The sequence below is a fragment of the Eptatretus burgeri genome, chromosome 3 (assembly GCF_056783735.1).
Source record: "Eptatretus burgeri isolate ZD-2024b chromosome 3, Ebu_testis_v1, whole genome shotgun sequence".
Lineage (NCBI taxonomy): Eukaryota > Metazoa > Chordata > Myxini > Myxiniformes > Myxinidae > Eptatretus > Eptatretus burgeri.
The window spans coordinates 49,064,742-49,086,265 of NC_140963.1; the positions used below are offsets into that span (position 1 = coordinate 49,064,742).

The window sequence follows — 21,524 nt, forward strand, 5'->3', positions numbered from 1 at the left end:
AGAGGGATGACCTTTTATTCAAAGGGATTTAACATGAGATAAATTCGGGACTTTTTGACGCTGCCGACTTAGGCGAAGTGACGAGTTAAACGCTGCCGACTTACGCCTAATCTACTGTATATATAAATGTATACATATACTATGTATATACATACATACATAAACATACACATATACTATGTATATATATATATATATATATATATACACAAACATATATATATATATATATATATATATACATACACATATACTATGTATGTATATATATATATATATATATATATATATATATATATATATATATAAACGTGTATATATATGTATATATATATATATATGTATATATATATATATGTATATATATATATATATATATATATATATATATATATATATATATATATATATATATATATATATATATATATATATATATATATACAGTGGGGAGAACAAGTATTTGATTATTTGATACACTGCCAATTTTGCACGTTTTCCCACTTACAAAGCACGTAGAGGTCTGTAATTTTTATCACAGGTACACTTCAACTGTGAAAGACGGAATCTAAAACAAACATCCTGAAAATCACATTGTATGATTTTTAAATAATTAATTTGCATTTTATTGCATGAAACAAGTATTTGATCACCTACCAACCAGTAAGAATTCCGGCTCTCACAGACCTGTTAGTTTTGTCTTTAAGAAGCCCTCCCATTCTCCACTCATTACCTGTATTAACTGCACCAGTTTGAACTCGTTATCTGCATAAAAGACAGCTGTCCACACTCAATCAATCAGACTCCAACCTCTCCAAAATTTGCAAGACCAGAGAGCTGTCTAAGGACATCAGGGACAAAATTGTAGACTTGCCCAAGGCTGGGATGGGCTTCAAGACAATAGGCAAGCAGCTTTGTGAGAAGGCAACAACTGTTGGTGCAATTATTAGAAAATGGAAGAAGTTCAAGATAACAGTCATTCTCCCTCAGTCTGGGGCTCCATGCAAGATCTCACCTCGTGGAGCCTCAATGATCATGAGAGGTGAGGGATCAGCCCAGAACTACACGGCAGGATCTGGTCAATGACCTGAAGAGAGCTGGGACCACAGTATCAAAGAAAACCAGAAGTAACACACTACGCCGTCATGGATTAAAATCCTGCAGCGCACGCAAGGTCCCTCTGCTCAAGCCAGCGCATGTCCAGGCCCGTCTGAAGTTTGCCAATGACCATCTGGATGATCCAGAGGAGGAATGGGAGAAGGTCATGTGGTCTGATGAGACCAAAATAGAGCTTTTTGGTTTAAACTCCACTTGCCGTGTTTGGAGGAAGAAGAAGGATGAGTACAACCCCAAGAACACCATCCCAACCGTGAAGCATGGTGGTGGAAACGTCATTCTTTGTGGATGCTTTTCTGCAAAGGGGACAGGATGACTGCATCATATTGAGGGGAGAATGGATGGGGCCATGTATCGCGAGATCTTGGCCAACAACCTCTTCCCTCAACAAGAGCATTGAAGATGCGGCGTGGCTGGGTCTTCCAGCATGACATTGACCCGAAACACACAGCCAGGGCAACTAAGGAGTGGCTCCGTAAGAAGCATCTCAAGGTCCTGGAGTGGCCGAGCCAGTCTCCAGACCTGAACCCAATAGAAAATCTTTGGAGGGAGCTGAAAGTCTGTGTTGCCCAGTGACAGCCCCGAAACCTGAAGGATCTAGAGAAGATCTGTATGGAGGAGTGAGCCAAAATCCCTGCTGCAGTCTGCAAACCTGGTTAAGAACTTCAGGAAACGTCTGATCTCTGTAAATGCAAACAAAGGATTCTGTACCAAATATGAAGTTCTGTTTTTCTGATGTATCAAATACTTATTTCATGCAACAAAATGCAAATTAATTATTTAAAAATCATACAATGTGATTTTCAGGATTTTTGTTTTAGATTCCGTCTTTCACAGTTGAAGTGTACCTATGATAAAAACTACAGACCTCTACGTGCTTTGTAAGTGGGAAAACCTGCAAAATCGGCAGTGTATCAAATACTTGTTCTCCCCACTGTATATATGTATATATATATATATATATATATATATATATATATATATATATATATATATATATATATATACACATATACTATGTATATACATACATATATATATACATACACATATAAACACACATATATATATATATATATATATATATATATATATATATATATATATATATATATATACACATGTTCATGTATATAAATATGTCTATATACATACAGTGCATATATACAGAATGTATATATACACTGCATGTATACACGATACTGTAGGACTGTTGCGTTCCTCCTGTGTGTAAATTCCAGTTTTTATTGATGTAAATATGGTATATATACTACATATATGTATATTCCTTCCATTGCATTCACTTTGTAGTTTGTTCAGAAATAATTTCTAAATTTGATGCACCTGCCAGCCAGCCAAGAAAAGCTTAGCACCCAGCCAGTTGGTTGTCTAAGCAAGGTGCAAGTTCAATTGACCTACGAATCTGCAAAATAAATTTTTACGAAACAAAATATTGCTTTATGTCAACTCAAAAATCCTTTAAAATCTTAAAAACCTATAAAACGAATGAAAAGCTCCTGAGTGTGAACTGCAGTTCCCTAAACAATAAAGGAGACCAAGTGACACATTTCTTTGCATTTGGCACACTGAAGGATCTGGTCATTCATCCATAAATAATCACAAAGTCCTCTTTCATAATGGTTTACTTTTTTTCAAGTGAGAAAAGGTCTGTTGCATTCCTCTTGTGTGTAAATTCCACTTTTTATTGCTGACAGAACTTGTGCAAAAAGCGACTGTAATTACATTTTCAATAATGAAATGGAAGACAAAGAAGGAAGCCGGAAAAGTAAAGAGCAAATATGGAGTCACCAGGAGGAACCTGGATAGGATTCGGGTTTCAGCCGTCACTCCACCACCCTCAAACCCATCCAGGTGCAGCCAAGTGAATCTTACAGAAAATTTTCTGCACGAATTCACTTCTCCTTAGAGAGATAGATAATGAAAGAGAGGACTAGAGAGCAAGAGAGAAAAGAGAAGAAAAAGCAAGAATTAGAATGAATGAAGAGAATTGTGAAGAAAAAAAAATTGAAAGAAATGTGAAACGAACAAAACTGTTGGGAAGAACCCAGACATATAGATTTCAGCAGTTACTCCCCAAGCTCATACACAGCAACATGTACAAGCTACCAGAGGTCCATTTAAACTACTCATTTAAACTCCCTGCAGAACTGTCCAAGTCACACAAGTCAAAGGGAAGAAGTGGAACAAAGTGGTCTCTCACCATCCTGTCTGGCTAGCATGGGAAACAAGGCCAAAATTCCTCAAAAATCAGTGTACCAAACTTCACAGCCCTCAATCCCCTGCAGCTATGGAACTCCCAGCTTATCAGCAGTTAGATCAGTGAAAAAAAAACAAACATTAGAAGGTGCTCAGAATTCCTGGGTTAAATCAAGCTGCCGAAAAAAAATTCCACCTCCAACACAAAATCACTTGTAAGAGAAACTCATCTCTCAGAAGTTGAAGGAGCAAGAAAAATAAAATGAAATGTTTCAGGTTTCCACAAAATGCAAAGAAATGGTGAAAATTGCCCAAAGTTAAGAATCGGGTACACTTTATCAACAAGAAAATAAAGACGCCAGTGTTAAAAGAGCTAAATTTGTGGTAAACAAATACATGTCTGGAAATATAGTTTAAAAAAAATATATCATTGAGAATAACAAAGGTCATCTATCATTCGCAAATGTTTCTAAAAGATCCTCAATATGAACAAACAACAATATGTTCCTATAATGAGATAACCATAAAAAGTAATGGAAAAGCGATATGAAGAGATCAGCAAACCGTTGGATTAAAAATGAGGAAAACCTATGACAACTAGAAGGGAACTTGGTTGAGCGCATACCTCCGCCACACAATGCTTGACTCATGAGAACATATCGGGCCCAATACATTTTTAAAATATGCAATACAGTACAGTATATCATTTCTGACCCTATCTCTCAATGGTGAAGAATCCCTTTAAAAATTTAATCATTCTCGTGTCTGGATCCGGATTCGGATCTTCACCACAATTGAACCAACTCGTCCTTGTCACACACCATATCTGTCCACAACTTTTTGAGATATCATGATATATATATATATATATATATATATATATATATATATATATATATATATATATATATATATATATATATATATATATATATATATATCAGTTTAGCCCCATCTCTCAATATGAAGAATCACTAAAAAAATTATAGGGGCCGGATCCGGATCCAGATATTCACCAAAATCTAACCAGTTTGTCCTTATCACACAACCAACCTGCCCACCAAATTTCATCCGGATCCGTTCGCAAATTTTGAGATATCCTGCACACAACCAAACAGACAAACAAACAAACAAGCCGGTAGGCGACGAGGGATTCGCTAGGATCGAAGCGCTGGATACGATGCTTTTCATTCTGACCGATCCACCGACGAAGATTCATTGCCAAGACGTATTGGTTCACATACAATTGTTCCTCTGCCTGGCAAGATTTTTCTTATTGCGTATTTTGCCAACTGGCACTCCTCATAAAAAAATGACGGTAAATAGACACCCTATTTTTGAAGGACTACCATTTGAAAAATAATCGGTTTGATGGTTTGTGCTGTGGAGCCTCGCATTGCAGACGCACACACACACACACACACACACACACACACACACACACACACACACACACACACACACACACACACACACACACACACACACACACACACACACACACACACACACACACACACACACGGAAAACCCGACAATAAGGGATATCTTGCATATATAGCGAATCCAACAAGCCGGTAGGCGACATGGGTGGTCGCTACATAATTGCATACTAGTCATACAGTTTTTGACGGATCGGGCTGAAATTTTTTCACAAAGAGGTTGACTATAGTGCCCATAAAAGCCTGGAAGCCGATTTTAGATTTTCGAAAAAATCAATTTTTTAGGATTTTTCGAAAATTTCAAAGTCCCGTTGCTAGACAACGGTGGTGTCCATAGCAATGGTGCTCAAAAGCATAGAACTAGATCCTGGTATGAACCTACCTGTCAAGTTTCATCAAAATCGGTTGACTCCTCTGGCCTGCAGCGCTGTCCGTTACATACAGACATGCAAACAAACAAATAAAAACCAATGTCACCTGCAGGGTGACCCGTATCTTGCCAACAGGTGACCACGTGTGACTTCTTTAAGGTCACACTGAGGTGAACAGAGCTGCTATCCACCAGGAGCGACTCCTTGAGGAATATTTGCCTACGAGAGATTCCGATGAGAATCATTCTACAGTCACCATGAAAAATATGCGTTTTCCTCATAACATCACCAAATGACGTCATAATGTCTCAAGCTTGACATATCCAGAAAGCACTCATCGAGGTGTTCAATTTGAGGTATTACATGATATGGTACCAAAGATTAAAAAATTTGACCTTGGGGTCAAAAACTTTCGACCTCCAGCGCTAACCATGAAGGTCAAGGCCAATCGCCACCAAAAATTAATCAGCTGAGCGCCAGACCATGAACTATATTCCCATGAAGTTTGAAGACGATCCGATCAAAATTACTCAAAAAATAAGGGTTTCGTCGACTCCCCTGATTTGCGACAAAGTGACCTTGACCTTTGACCTTGACCTTGAAAATTTTATGCACTGAAAGGGACCTCTACAGGACTTTGATATGCGAAGTTACAAAAATTTCCAATGATAACTGTGCTCTGCAGAGTGATCGATACGTGATTACAGACAAACAAACAAACAAAAAACAAACAAACAAAAAAAAACATACAAGCTGACTAACATATCTTGCATAAACTTCGTTTTGGCGAGATAACAAACAAACAAACATACAGACAGACGGAAAAAGTGAAAATAAGGGTACTCTCGCGACCACCCAACATAGACAGATGGAAAACCTGAGAATAATGGTAGTCTAGCGACCACCCAACAGACAAACAAACAAACAGGGGTGAAAACAATCTCCTTTCACCTTCGGTGGTAGAGGTAATAATAGCGAGAACTGCTTTGCTATACATGTCTCCAATGAATGTTTGGGAGATAAAAATGTTTGCGTGTAATGCATGCTTGAGCTGATACCAGAAAAAAAGGAAGAAGAAGAAACCCTGTAATCCCCCCCCCGACCCCCCCCCCCCGTGTTTGGGTCGATTCGGCAAAATAAAAGGAACAGCAATTTTCATTTACTGATATCTTTTGTGGACTAGAAACCAATAAAGCAACGAGGATAACAACCCGGAGATAAAAATTAGTTTGCTTAAATGCACACTAAAGGTGATACGGAACCAAAATGAAGAAGAACCTTTCTAACCCACCATGCTCTGCCGATTTCATATTAAAAATAACCCCATGTACATACATGAAGCAAAAACATGCGTACGGCTTATGTGCATATATAATACATCGTGAATATATATATATATATATATATATATATATATATATGTATATATATATATATATATATATATATATATATATATATATATATATATATATATGTATGTATGTATATATATATATATATATATATATATATATATATATATATATTTTTTTTTTTTTTACCTGGGATCATTCCAATTGCACTCGGCCATGGACTAATACCAAAGCCTAAAGACTGGGGCCTGCTGATCTGTGCTGCTTCATGCAATAGTGGCACATGATTTTATTGGGGTGGAGTCAGGCCAGCTGTCAAGCCAATAGGTTTAAAGCAGTGGGGTGGAGTCAGGGCAGCTGAACACTGACCCATGTATAATGTGTTATTTTCTAAGTTTAAAAAGGGCATAGATCTGTGAAAAATTGACGAAACGCCCTGAAACTCGAACTTGTTCTGTAACTTATAATAATAATAATAATAATAAAGCTGTGTACCAAGTTTCAGTTGAATATGTTAAAGGGTATGGGAAAAAAAGTCTGAAAAACCAAAGGTGGGACAAATAGACAGACAGATGCAAACCTATAGTCCTCTCCGGTGAAACCTTAATAATGGGAGAGTTCAATGTTAAATTGTCAGGTAAAAATTCTGAACTCGCATGGAAACGAATGAGGAGATACCCCCGTAAACTTCCCGAGAGAGCAGAAAGTTTTATTTCATGAATATTTTCTTCAAGAATAAAGATTTTATGGAAATAAGCATGGAGCAGTTACAATTGAGAAACCCCCAAAGATAGAACTTGCAATCACAAATTAAACTCAAACAAAGTCGATGACCTGCCATTGCAATTCCCCACGCTTTTCACCAAAAGGAACGTTGAAAGATGGCAAAAAGTTTCACCAGGAATGACCCAATATTAAATTTTGAGTTAAATTTTTTTCCCCATTTTAACCTATGTGACCCGAAATTCCCCACCTCCTGGGACATGAACCAGGGTCAAATCCTAAAAAAATCATTACATATCTCATGCATCCCCCAATGTTGATTGCATGTATAAAGTTTCATTGATTTTTTTTTTTTAACGTGCCTGTAATTGAATTTTTTAGCATTTAAACTTTTGACTCCACCCCAGGGGGCGGGACAAAACTTACAATGCTCTCGCACATTCTTTCCATGTGGTGATCATAACTACCAAGTTTAGTGAATTTCTGTATAACTGTTTAAGAGGAGATATTGTGAGGGACGGAGAGACGGAGCCGATTAAAATATCCCCGCAGTTTTTTTTTTTTCAAAAAGGATGGGGATAAAAATATATGATGCAAGATGTATCTGTTCTCGATAGGTTAATTACAGGAAGCAATTATCGAATGGGAAGATGAACACATAAACAATGAACACAAGGATAGGAAGATATAAACTCTTTGAGAGAGAGTTTACATCTTGATATTTAGATGTTTAATGTACTGAAGGACCCGATATTCGCGGATTTGGTATTCACGGACCTCGCTTATTTGTGGTTGATAAAATGTGACCTGCTTTTACATCCGCAGCCTTGTGCTTCACGTTTTTGCAATTTTTTCGCAGGTGTATTTTTTTTTAATCTTTTTTTATGTATCTTTTTTCACAGTTTCGCGGTTTTTTGCGGGTGTATTCACCATTTTTCACGTGATTTTTGTTTTTCGCTTATGAATCACGAACCACTGGGAATCTACCCCCCTTTTCCCCATTGAAAAAATGCCCTGACATTTGCGGCGTTTTCCAGGAACATATTCCCAGTGAACAGCGGGTCTGAGAGTATAACTAAAAATAAACTAAACATAGTATGTACTAAACACCAAAAAATACATAAACTCTTCAAGGGGCAAGATCGACATATTTCACACTTGACAGATAATTTCACACTTAAGTACCAAAAGGGATTCAAATGACTGAATCATGTGGTGAGGCAGTTGCTCTAAAACAACTCGTCTTCTCTTCCTGGAAGGCAAATTCCAACGAAGGCAATCTCGGTGTATTCCAAAAAAGTACGCAACATGTGTATGTCCATGATCAGGAGAGCCAGAAAACATCTGTCTAACCTCAAGAATGAACTTTCAAAATTGTTTCCCTCCTCTAAAACCTGGTGGCACCTTGTCAAGTCCATCCCTGGTGTATGCTCCCCTTCCATTGCTTCCCTTACTTCAAGTGGCACTACAGCCGACTCCGCTCGTGAGAAGGGCCAATGCCTAAATTCTGTGATTGCTTGCAACTCGTGTCCCCAACTCCTCACTCTCAGTACCCATCCTTCCCAGTTGCACCCAACTGCTCCTGGACTTTGTGTCTTTTGCACCTGAGAAGATGGAGAAGGTTCGTTTCACCCTTGACTGACTCTGGCTGGACTGGATGGCATCAGATCACATGTCCTAAAAACTTGCTCTGCTGCTCTTGCATATCCTCTCTGCCCATTTCACCCTATCATTTTCGTTTGCGCTCAGTCATCTTCCATCTGCTTGGAAATCCACCAACATCACTGCATTACATGAAAAAGGTGCAAAAACTGACCCCCTTAAATACAGACATATCGGCTTACTTACAATCACCAGCAAGGTCATGGAATCCATCATCACAGTTGATATGAAATCATTCCTTTTCTCCAACAACCTCATGGTTTCAGACCAGGTCATTCCACCTTGGACATGCTGCTTATACTCACCCAACAATGGATGGAACCCTCAATGTCAGACATGAGATCAGGGACATCTCTCTGGACAGAGCTCGTGCTTTTGCTGCAGTATGACATCCTACCTTACTCTCCAAACTCTCTGCCTATGGCAACCAAGGCCAACTCCCCACATGGCTTCCTGACTCCCTCTATTCTCATAGCCAAAATGTGGCACTCAATAGAACCCTTTCATCTCCTCTCCCTGTCAAGGCTGGAGTGCACCAAGGCAGTGTTCTGGGCCCAGTCCTATTCCTGATCTTCATCAGTGATCTCTCTGAATCTCAGTAAAATCCTCTATCTATTTGAGGATGACTCCACCCTCTGCCATGACATCCCTCATCCTTCACATAGGTAGGCTGCAGCATCTTCCCTCTTCAGACCTTAATAAAAAAAAAAATCACAAGCTGCTCAAACACTAGGAATATGTCTTTCAATCCTGCCAAATCTCACACTTTCACGATCTCTCTCTGAAAGGAGCGTCTGGCAACCCTCCAATATACTTTCTTAACATTGCCCTTGAGGAAGGTCAGTCACTCAAACTCCTGGGTCTCACGATCAGCCATTATCTTTCTTGGGCAAACCACATTTTCAGGTTTGCATCCAAAGCAAGCCACCAACCTTCCTTGGCACACCTGAACTCCTGAGGTCTTCATCTGCAGCTTGATGGAGTACTGTTCTCCCCACTGGGCTGCCCCACATCTTGATTATCTTGATGCTGTGGAAACCAAGGCCTTTAGGATTATTGGAATCTTATGCAATGAAGCTGAGTCTATGGGCTTATCACTTCACCATCACAGACAGGTCGGTGGTCTCTGTCTTCTAGCACTTTATCTCTGACCTTGTACCCTCTGCTCTTTCCAAGCTTTGTCCCCCCCCCCCCCAAGGTTTCTTCAGGGCTCACACGGTCCACCACCAACCCCCTTCTCATGAAACTACCAAAATCCAGGATCATTGCTCACCTCGACTCATTTGTTCCTCCTTTTTCCCACATGTTGAATCAACTTCCTCATCCTCTTCAACCTCATTCTTCCCTCCAGGTCTTCAAGGCAGCTGCTCACCACCATCTCATATCATCCCCAATCCAAAAAACATGATCTATTCCACCCTTGTTAACTTCACCCAAATTGCCCCTCCTTCCAATTTTACAGTTTAGTCAGCCCTCCTTCTGCTTGTGCTGTTCTTTTTGCTATGTTGCATCCTCATCCCTTCTGTTTTCTAGCTATTCTACAAGCTTTAACTTTGTGCATACATATACATATGAGGTCCGTCTAAATAGTAACGGGACTGACTTCACAGAAATTTTATTCCAAAAAATATACGTATTGAAATCACAGCTTGTCCCCTTCAAAATAGTTTCCCTCCAGTCTCACACACTTGTCCATCCTCTTCTTCCACGCTTCGATACACCCCCGGAAGACTTCTTCTGGAATCCTCTGAAGCTCCGTCATCATGGCCCTTTTGATGGCCTCCACATCAGGAAATCGAGTCCCCTTGATCACCCCCTTGAGCTTGGGGAATAGGAAACAAATCACATGGGTCAAGTCTGGCGAAAATGGGGGGTTGCTCCAGAGTTGTCACGTTCCTCTCCATCAGAAACTGTCAGATGCTCAGAGCACTCTGAGCAGGAGCGTTGTCATGGTGGAGCACTTAGGTGTTGTTCTCCCACAGATCCCTCTTATTGTCCCGGACTGATCTCACGAGATGCCGGAGGATCTCCTTGTACACGTATTGATTCACTGTTTGACCCTGTGGTAGAAACTCGAAGTGGACACTGCCCTTGATGTCAAAAAACGCAATGAGCATCACCTTGACCTTTGACTTCGACATCCTTGCTTTCTTTGGTCTTGGTGATGCCGGACTTTTCCACTGACGACTCTGCCGTTTGGTCTCAGGATCGTATTTGAATATCCAAGATTCATCGCCAGTAATGACTTTCCCGAGCAGGTCTAGATCGTCCTCGAGGCGCTCGATAATGTCTTGACAGACAGTGACTCTTTGCTGTTTCTGGTCCTCGGACAACAGCTTGGGAACCATCTTTGTGCCCACCTTGCGCATTTTGAGATTTTCAGTGATGATGCTCCAGACAGTGTCCTTGTTGATGGAAAGTTCCTCATCAATCATCCACACCATCAGTCAATGATCTGCGCGCACCATCTGCTTCACACGCTCGATGTTGTCCGCCGTTCTGCTCATTGAAGGTCTTCCAGTACATGGATCATCTTCAACCTCCTCCCGTCCCTCTTTGAACCACTTGTGCCATTCAAATGCACGTGTACGTGACATCGTTTCTTCCCTGTAGACTTGCTGCAGCATTGCGAAGGATTCGGAAGGTGTTTTGCTAAGCTTGGCAAGAAACTTCAGATTGGGTCTCTGCTCACGACTCATAGCGCGGCGACTCAGACTAGACGTGTAAAGCACGACCTGTAAAAAAATCACACAATGAGCGCAGTCAACCATCACCAATCATATATATTGCTGGAATGTTGCGAAAGACTGTGACGCAACCCATTCATTCATGTTGTGTAAGTGGAGCACACAGCAGGCTCAGTCCCGTTACTTTTTAGATGGACCTCGTACATAGTTATTCACTCCTGTGTTAGAGGAAGTTGTCAAGAGTTCTTAGCCAACTAATATTTGCCGACAACAGCAGAAAAAGCACAAGATTTACAGTCGGTGATGGAGTAACCTAATAAAGGAAGTAATGACAGAGGACTACGCATGAATCTCACAAACCCCAAGATCACGTTGAATTGTAATAGTACTACAACCAAAGGAAATCAGGGATTGGCAGGACATGGAGTTATCTAGTTCCGTTAAATCGTGGCTGACTTCTGGTGACATTCATAATCAGATTTATCCAAACATCCCAATCCTGCACTGCTTCCTGAAACTCTGGCAGAGACAGCTTTTTTTCAGCCTTTACCCCCAATCATCAGGCACATACAAGGTCTGCCTCTCCCTCTTATTTTATCAACCATACCCAGCACGGTTGATTTCTTCAGACTTTCACTTTCTTCATACATGATGTGTCCAAAGTATGGCGGTTTCTGTTTTAGCATCAGCGCTTCCAATCTATGTGGTGGAGTAATTCATTAAAACACCGATTTGTTTGTTCTTCTTCCATGCCATGGAATTTTTAACATTCGTCTCCAGCATCACATTCCAAAACTTTCAATCTTCTTCCTTTCTTTCATCTTCACTGTCCATCACATTCATACATTGCAACTGGAAATACCAGATCATTCACTAGCCTCCTCTTGCTTTGTACTGTTGCATCTTTGTCTTTCCAGATTCTTGTCAATCCCGACATTGCTTTTCTCTTCATAGCATGTCATCAAGCGCGAGTGTCAATCTCGGCCGAGGTATAAACGATCACCCTGATATTTTACATGTTGGGAGATACATCAACGTGTGCACAATCCCTTGGATGGAAATTTAGTTGGGTGTCCCATCATCTAGAATTGGTTGGTGGATGTTAAGATCCTTCTGAAAGAGTCGGTGAGTTTTGCTGGTACCCTACGTTCCAAATTCCTGCCACCTTCAGTCAACGGCACACTGCCATATGGGCAGCTGGTTCATGAAAAATTGGCTGAAGACAGTCCCTCGCTGACCCAATAAAACATGGAAATAAGTGGGGTAATTGAAGTGGTAGTAGTTGCAGTGGTAGTCGTAGTAGTAGTAGTAGTAGTCCAAAATAATACAGTGTAGGGAACACTATAGGAGTGCGTGTTAACAAATATGTTTAGATCAGAGAAATGATACATCCCTACAACAACCTACTCCCAGGAATTCAACAAAGAATAAAATTTGGATAGAATGCATCTCAAAACTTATAAAAAGCACCATTCCCATTTATCGGAACAGAAAACGTCAAAACATTGCCTTCATCAACAAGCATGGCTCAGAAGCTGAGAACAGCCTGGCATACTTTGGAAGGACACATGCTCAGTCAGGTTCACAATAAGAGATTTAAAAAGAGAATGGATGGATTACAAGAAAGACAAAGGTAATTGATGAGATAGAAAGAGTCAAGAACACCAAACAGAGGTGGTCAGGGCACATCACGTGGACACAATATCTGAGGTTCACAAGGTAATAATCAAATGCAGTCCACAAACCAGACATTGGAATCAGGTCAGACTGATCACTTCAAAGCTCGTAGAGAGACGAGACTCGAGAGTGAAACCGATACGAGAAAAAAATGGATGTGGGGAATGGGAGGAATGGCGTGACCTTGGGAAGGCCCTTGTCCACCAGTTGTCCTTTGCAATCTAAAGGCTGATGAGAGTGATTATTGGTGATTGGTGTGGTGATGATTTATGGTGATGATGGTGGTGACAATAATTATTAATTATGGTGATAAGGAAATACAATGTATTGTACAACGAAGAAAACCTCTCTCTCAGACTGTGATTTGAATGCAGTCTTAACATTATAAGAAATAGAAATAGGTTTCATCCCATAAAGTCAGACTTGCTGACTCAGTGACACGTGAAACCATACTCGATGATGTAATCGTGAGAGCGTCCACTGTGCGTCTGAGAGGTCGATGGTTTGAACCCCAAGCCGAGTCGCACCAAAGATTAAAAAAAATGAGACATGTTGCTCACTTGCCTAACACTCAGCATTTAAAAAAAATGATAGAGCACGGACAAGCAACCATAAGTTGGCAGTCATAGTGCAGACTTGATGGACCTAATGGCCTCCTCCTGCATTGAAGTTCCTTGCAAGGGAACTCAATGTAAGTCCTAATTGTGAAATGCTTTGAGGTCAATGGAGAATTTGGTGGTGCACTGGAAACCCATTCCTTCATATTCTCAACATGCAGATTTTACATTTTTTTTAGCTTGTATGAAAGTGTCGTGTACAGAAAAGTTTTTTTCTTCTTCTCGGTACCATTAAATATTTTCTGAGACTCAACAGCCTTCATAATTTGACAAGCTGATATTAACTACCTGTGGTTAGTGATGCACATTTTGTACATGTAGAGAAAAAAAAGTATCAACATCTTCCATGAGCTTGAGGAAGCATTTTATGGCAGCGAGCATCATGCTTGAAACAAATCTCAGGAGATGTTTCTCAAAGATTACCATCAGAGAGGAATAAACATCAGCTTCCACTTCTATCTTTGCAGTCTTCCACTTTTATACATGCCTCTCTACCACCCCCCCCCCCCCCCACTTCCCATCAACTCCCTCTTCTATCCCACTCAAAGACCGTATGAGGCACCTACGATCCCTTATTAAGTCAATCTTTCTATTTGCCTGTTTTGTGCAGTGAATAACATTCACCAAGGCTGTATTTTGTAATTAATCGACCTCGTCATGTGGTACACTATGTGGCATGATAAAATTGCAACCACCTTAATGAAACAGGTTCTGTATGTTTTTATTTATATATTAGCCCATACCACGCACAACGGAAGACGAGGTTTTGCAATCACTTGTGTGTGTCTGTGTCTGTCTGGGCCATAACTTTTCCTTGTCAGGGTGGTACCCAACGCTGGTACCCAATGGATGGATAATAAGGTTCTCAACAAAGCTTTATTATGAGAATATGGAGAAGACAAGTTAATAATTTTGTTAAAATAATTTTCACTTATTATTATTATTATTATTATTATTGCTATTCTTTGAGCCTTTTTTGGCCTTTAAAAATCTTTTTTTTTGCCTTTTTACCTTAAATTTTTTAACATGTTTTTGGCACTTTTTTTTCTCAGCAACCAATTGTCCGATTGACGCAAAGTTTTCAGAGTAGGAGCGACTCCCAGATGGAGAATATTTTATTGATAATTATGATGTCATCGGTCACGTGGTATGGCAGCCATCATGGATTAAACACAAAAAAATTTTAAAATTACATTTCTGTAACCGCTGAACGGAAAAATTTGAAACTCGGCACATGTCATTCTACTCCCAATGGGGAGTAGAAGATTGTAAGGGTGACATCATCGGTGAAGTGATAGACCAGCCATAAATGTTTCAATCAAAATCCTTGTTTACCATTGAGATTTAGTGCGTATGTCCAGGCCGTAACATTTTTACCAATATTGAGCTTTTGTCATCAAATCATCAAATCCTTTATTATTAGATTGTGGATAACACAAATAAATAAAATGTACAATGTTTTTAAACTGTCGTTTTCGTTAAGTTTAGTTTGAGTACAAAGCGGACGCGGACGGGCTTTGCAATTTGAGATGCTTTCTCGTCTTACTTTTGGTTGCCAAAGTTTTAATTGTTTGATTCAACTAAAGCAATGCCATATTGCAAATGGTTATGAACATTTCTCTCATATACACACATGTATTTATTTCACTCAAGGTGATCATTCACGAGGATAAAAAAGATGTCTCCAATTTAGGAACAAGTACTGTACGTCTGTACCAAGTAGTTATTTAAGCCAAATAATAAGCAATGCATGGTAAACAATATGAGACAAGGTAGCAATGATACTCACAGGTCCATGACCATGATAATGTTTGATTTATCTTCGAATGCAGCTTGACATTGCACCAGTTTTGGATGATGCAGTGAGTTCATGAGCTCTATCTCATGCCGTATGCTTTCCTTGTCTTTTGCGATCAATGCTTTGATGAATTTCCCAGCATGTCCCTTCCCAGATTCCTTGTCCACCAGCCTAAATACCTGACCAAATCGCCCCCTGCGATTGTTGAAATGTTATTGAAAACATTCATCATAATATATTCAGTTCTGTGAGAGTCAGTGTTAAAAACTGGGGGTGCAGTAACACTTACGTGCCCAGCTTTTCGTGGATATCAAACAATTCTGAAACTTTTTGCTTAGTATTGATAGTCACTTGTTGATAATATGGTTCGGTCACTTTCTCATCTGCATGTGGTGCCAGTAAAACAGAAAGTCAAAGTCAGTTGGACAGGCCACAATAGTGGATTACTAAATGTACTAAATCAACAGGCACTGACAGGACCATGGGAAAGAAACCGAGAGTAAAAATGAGAGCTTGGATGATAAGGTAGGGGTCTTTCACTCAGAGAGTAGTTCATGCATGGAATGGTCTCCATAGAAAGGTATGAGCAGCAGAAACAGTAGATAGGTTTAAACTACAATGATTGAGGTACTGAGAAGCAATGGGAAGAGAGAGGTACATGGATCTTGGCTGGGAGGTAGATAGGCATGGTAAGTAGTTTAGGCATGATTGGTGATTGTTTACGTGTCGAGATTGTGATGTCTGTGAGAGGGACTCATTGAAAGGTAAATATGCTTCCCATAATATAAAAATATTAAATTTTATCGTGTAATATACATACCATCATCTGAAATATCATCATCTTGTTTTGGATCTGCAGAAAAAAAGCAAAAGGTACTCCAATTTGATATGCATTGGTACATATCATCGTACCTTCTTCGATAAAATCTCGAGCTAATCTCAATAAAGCGGCCACAAGGTACAAATCAAAACTCCACCATGATGTCCTTCGAGAGATGGCGACACGTACTATATTCAAAATTATAGTAATATTTAAATCATATAAAATGACAATAAAAATGAGGACACATTTAGGTGACACTTGTCTCACTGTTTGCATTTAAGTCGAACAGTTTTAATCGTCATTATTGGTCTTTTAAGCAAAATTTGTTTTTGCATTACCGTCATACTTGGCAAGTGCACTCAAACCCCCTTGTTGAGTTGAGGGAGTCCTCCATCCTATACTAGACTTAAACGGCTCAGTTAATTTTGTCCTCAATTACGAAATAGTTTTCAAAAGAATGTCAGAATTATTCCTATGCAGCATTTATTTTTCTGGTGGGGTTTGAATTTTTATTGCTTCACGATTTATGCTGAAAATGGACAGCATTCAAATTTGCGATTTGTATTACAGGTACATGTATGGCTCAGCTACACTGCACCATCCATGTTGTGTGATTACCGCCATTCTGGGATCGCTGGATGGCCTAGAGGTGCGCACACTCACCTATGAGCTGTCTAATCAGGGTTTTAAACTCGGCACTGCTAAAAACTGCCATCCTGGTGTTTCACATGCGGGGTGGTACACATGAATGCGTGGTGCCGCTCCTCGGATGGACAATAAGCCGTGTGTCCCATCTGCTAACATCAGATGATGGATGTAAAACAACTCACGGTGTATTTTGCAAAGAGGAGACGAGTCGTCTGTGGCACCCCAAACAAATTCCCAATTTCCACCCAAGTATGCAGGGGCATTTAATCAGTCGTATAGCCATGCCTCAGTAATGATGCAACCAGCGGGCTGTATTCAAAATTGTAACTTCAAAAAAAATCCAAGATGCATTCGCTCCAAACAACCATCATTCGCTCTATGCTTTTTCACTCGACTCTGTCTTACTTGAAGACAGGGTTGAAATTTTTGTGCAAGGACATATGTCATGAAGAAAGTAGAGCTTTCCATCTCATGAAAGAAGAGCCACATGGCTGATTAAATGTCCAAATTAATTTTTACTCGCCACACCTTGAAGCTTTATCAACAACTGCAAAGGTTTGAGGACAATTATTGGTCATCTGAACATGTATGCCCGAGGCTTTGCAGAGAGTACCCCGGTCCCCTGCTGCTCTAGGCTGGTTTCTTGACTGCCTGATACCTAAACAGATTTACTGAATAATCACACAAGGAAAGTTGAGAGTGATGAAGGAAAGTTGAGAGTGATGAAGGAAAGTTGAGAGTTGAGAGTGTTTACAATGAAGTGTAACATCACAAGATTTTAGTATTCTCTACTTTTGTTTCTTTTTTTTTTTCTATCCACTATGAAGTCCCAATATAATGTAGTTAATTGATCGTGCAAGCGGTTTTAAAATAGTGCTACCCACTGTTTTGTTGCATAAAGTTGAGGTTTTCTTGATAGGTGGTAAATTTAAGTGATCTGCGCACAGCCACCATTGCCACTCCCCGAGGAGCCTTTCGCAGAACATTCGTTCTGTGGTAAGCTCTTGGGCAAGCTGCCGGATGGGGGGTTGTGGATTTTGGGGGTTCTCTCTGCCTTATACGGGTTGCGTTCCTGGTTCTGCTGTGCCTGCTTAGAAGAGGGTACCATTGGAGTCGGTATTCCCACAGGTTTTCTGCAAGAAAGGTAGAAAGAAGCTCTGACCCAAGTGTAGTGCCTTGGAAGACTGCCTCATCATCCGGTGGATAATCTTGGGTCCCCTTCTTTGCGAGTTCGTGGCTGGAACCGCACTGAGCATGGGATACCAGTAGGAGTTTTCGAAGCCACTAGTTTTCACTGTTGGTGCCATCTGGAACACTCCTTGTTTGTTTGCAAAGTTCCCTTGAAGCCCCTCGCCCCCTCTTTGATTTTACTGTGGGCCAATCTGTGCGATCCCAATCCTACATTTTCCATCTTTCTTTTATTTATCACCTAGGGGGCCCCTCTTCATTTTTGGACTTGTCACTTCCCCTGTGGTGTTAATGAATTAATGAAAAATATTCCTAGAATCTCACCTTATCACAACGGAAAGATTGTCAAAAAACCCACCCATCTATCTCCACGGTCAGCAACTGAAAGAGGTTCAGTCTCTTAAACTTATAGTCCACATCAGCCACGATCTATCCTGGGCCACTCATATAACAAAGATAGCCTCCAAAGCCAGTTACAGACTGGGCATCATCTATCATTCCAAGTCTTTCCTTGAAAAACCAGAACTACTCACAGCCTATGTGGCCTGTGGTCCTTGCTCAACGGATTAGTGTTTCTACTATGGGATAGGACCCCAGCATCACATCTATTTCTCCTGGATTCAGTGGAATTTAAAGCTTTCACATCGCAGGCAAGTTGGTGGTCTCTATGTTTGGTTTTATTCCTACCTCTCCTCTGGTTTAGCTTCCTCTGCTTTGTCAGTTCTCTGACCCTCTGCAGAAACTCCTCTGGTTTAGCTTCCTCTGCTTTGTCTGCTTTCTCAGTCCTCCGACCCTCTGGAGAAAATCCAGGAGTAGGCCTCCTTCGAGTAACCCACTCTCGTTAAAATTTCCAAAATCCAGGCTAACAGCAAATCTCAGTTATTTTGTTCCTGATTGTTTGTGTGGAACCACCTTCGAGGCTGTTCTATCCTACTCTTCCCTATAGTGTTTCATGCAGGCAGTGCACCACCCCCATCCTCACACCCACAATCTTTATTACCCCCATTAACCCATCTTAAAGCAACCCTCTTACTTGTCGGTTGCATGTTTTCTTCTACCCTGTACACTTTTCCTGTTTGTTCATTCCCTTGCTTATTGGCACAAGAGTTTCCAGACTGTTTTGCTATCAGTTTATACCCTGGCCGTCACATTACTCTTCTGAGCCTTGATCTTGTAGAGAAAAAGGCCTTCAATCCGCTCTTCTCAAGGTACATCTTGCATCTCACTTAAGTTTTCAAGCGATGTCATCCCCTTTGAACGGGCCAGCAGAATGGAGGTGTTGAACACTCTGATACATAATTAACACCATTCATACTGGAGACGTTGCAGCGGAACTGCATCAATATTTTCTTATTATGTGAATATGGATAAAAAGGTTAAACCGTGAAGAGTTTTTACAGTTTTCGTTTTTTTTTTTTTTTTGCCTTTTTTTTTTTTTTTACAGTTTTCAAAGCGTTTTTTTTTTACAGCGTTTTTACAGTTTTCAAAGCTCAGCAATTTTTAAGACTGGCACATCTTCAATAAATAGTAAATGCCAGAGAAATCTGTCAAAATACATCAAATTATGCTAAAGATTTGTTTTTAAACACACCATATTATGTACAGCAGCTTAACAAACGAAAATAAGTAATACAATGACAATTTCGTTATTGATTGAAGTAAGATGTACATCCTCCATCATTAAAAAAAACTGAACCTGTGATTTTTGGCCACGTGATTTATGTGACAGATGAGGTGCAAAACCTCTGAGAGGGATAAATGCTGAATAAGTACGTGTCCATTTCATTGTGACCGAATCACTTAAAGCTGCGTTGTGGAAAATGTTTTCAAATTGGGATCCAACATGGAAGCGACGATCTTAATACTGGGCATGTCCACCTCCGGTAGCAATCACTGCATTGCACCGTCATCGCATTGACTGAGCACTCAAATCTGAATCTGGGGAATGGTGTTCCACGCCAGAATCGGCTCCTGTTGAGGCTCATTGAGGCTCTGTAGCTGTCTTGGCAAGGTTCAAATGCGACAATCAATGATATCGCAGAGATCTTCAACTGGATTTAAATTTGGCCAGATGGTGGGCCAGCTTTTCATAACTGATAACATTAACATTGGCATTGACAAGAATGTCACTTGTTTGAATGACCTTGTGAGCAACAGCACTATTGTGTATAAAGATGATCCCTGGACTATGTTGTTGAAGGGTAGGCAATATAAGTTGCTGTAACATCTCATTAATGTATTAAGTTGCTGTTAGATTGCCATGGATACGGATAAAGTTGATGTGAAAGGTTTCAGTAATGCCACCACACATCATGACACCGGCACGTGTGTCGCAGTGCAGGTCGTGGACACTGAACAGGATGATGAGCACGGATCTCTACATCACAGAGACGCCTCAAGAGAGTGTGAACACTTATCCTTTGAGGTCCTGGGAAGGTGTTTGCAGTATTCTGGGCAGATTGAAACCGATTGCATACATGGGGTCATCCAATGTATCGGTCCTGAGCATTCGTTTTTCACTTCTTTGGCATATCTCTTATTGAATCAGGAGCTTGATAACATCTTCTGAGGTCATAAACAGTTCCTCTCCACACATTAAAGATCCTTGCAACATGGCTAATGGAAGACCCTACTTGAAAATGTCCAATTTGATTCCTCTCATTTTCTGACATTTGGCATTGTAATGGATTGTTAAAGAATGCAATCAGTGTGTTTTTTTGTTGATGTTGCACGTGCTGGCATCTCCAACTTGCTCAGAATGCCTCAAGTCACCTCTAAAAACCTAAGGGTGCAAGAGTGGCACGTGCTGAATGAAACATTGCATGAGGCAATTACGTGACGTGGAAACTTGCAATCAGGTGTTCTGCACATCCCTCGTGCCTAAAGGACACTTGTAATGAAACCTGGAATAGTCCTTCAACAATTAAATTATCAATTCTACATGTTCAGTTTTTTTTTATGTGGAGAGGAAAAAGGAATGATCTAAAAGCAAAAAAAAAGTGGTCCTAATTGAATTGTTCAAGTGACATGTAAACTCTGGTAGTAAATGACATTATCTCACATCTACACTTTAAAATAAACCAAGACAACCTTTGCAGAATCCTAAAACTTAAACCAAGACAGCAATTTTGACTGCAAAAGCAAATCTGGCCTGTTGAGCAAAGCATTTGCCAAAATTTGAAATCTACAAACTACCTGCG

General features: G+C 40.1%; 1 protein-coding gene across 6 annotated transcripts in view; it reads right to left on the minus strand.

Moving 5' to 3' along the window:
* MYLK (myosin light chain kinase) overlaps positions 1-21,524 on the minus strand; it is a 213,325-nt gene that overhangs the window by 36,145 nt on the left and 155,656 nt on the right. For 5 of the 6 annotated variants that reach the window (XM_085873200.1, XM_085873199.1, XM_085873202.1 and 2 more), the window contains 3 exons: positions 16,486-16,518; positions 15,955-16,048; positions 15,657-15,860 (listed from right to left, as the gene is read on the minus strand). In XM_085873200.1, the coding sequence (XP_085729326.1) occupies positions 15,657-15,860; positions 15,955-16,048; positions 16,486-16,518 (331 nt within the window). The remainder of the gene's footprint in view (positions 1-15,656; positions 15,861-15,954; positions 16,049-16,485; positions 16,519-21,524) is intronic. The other variant, XM_085873203.1, reaches the window with a different exon arrangement.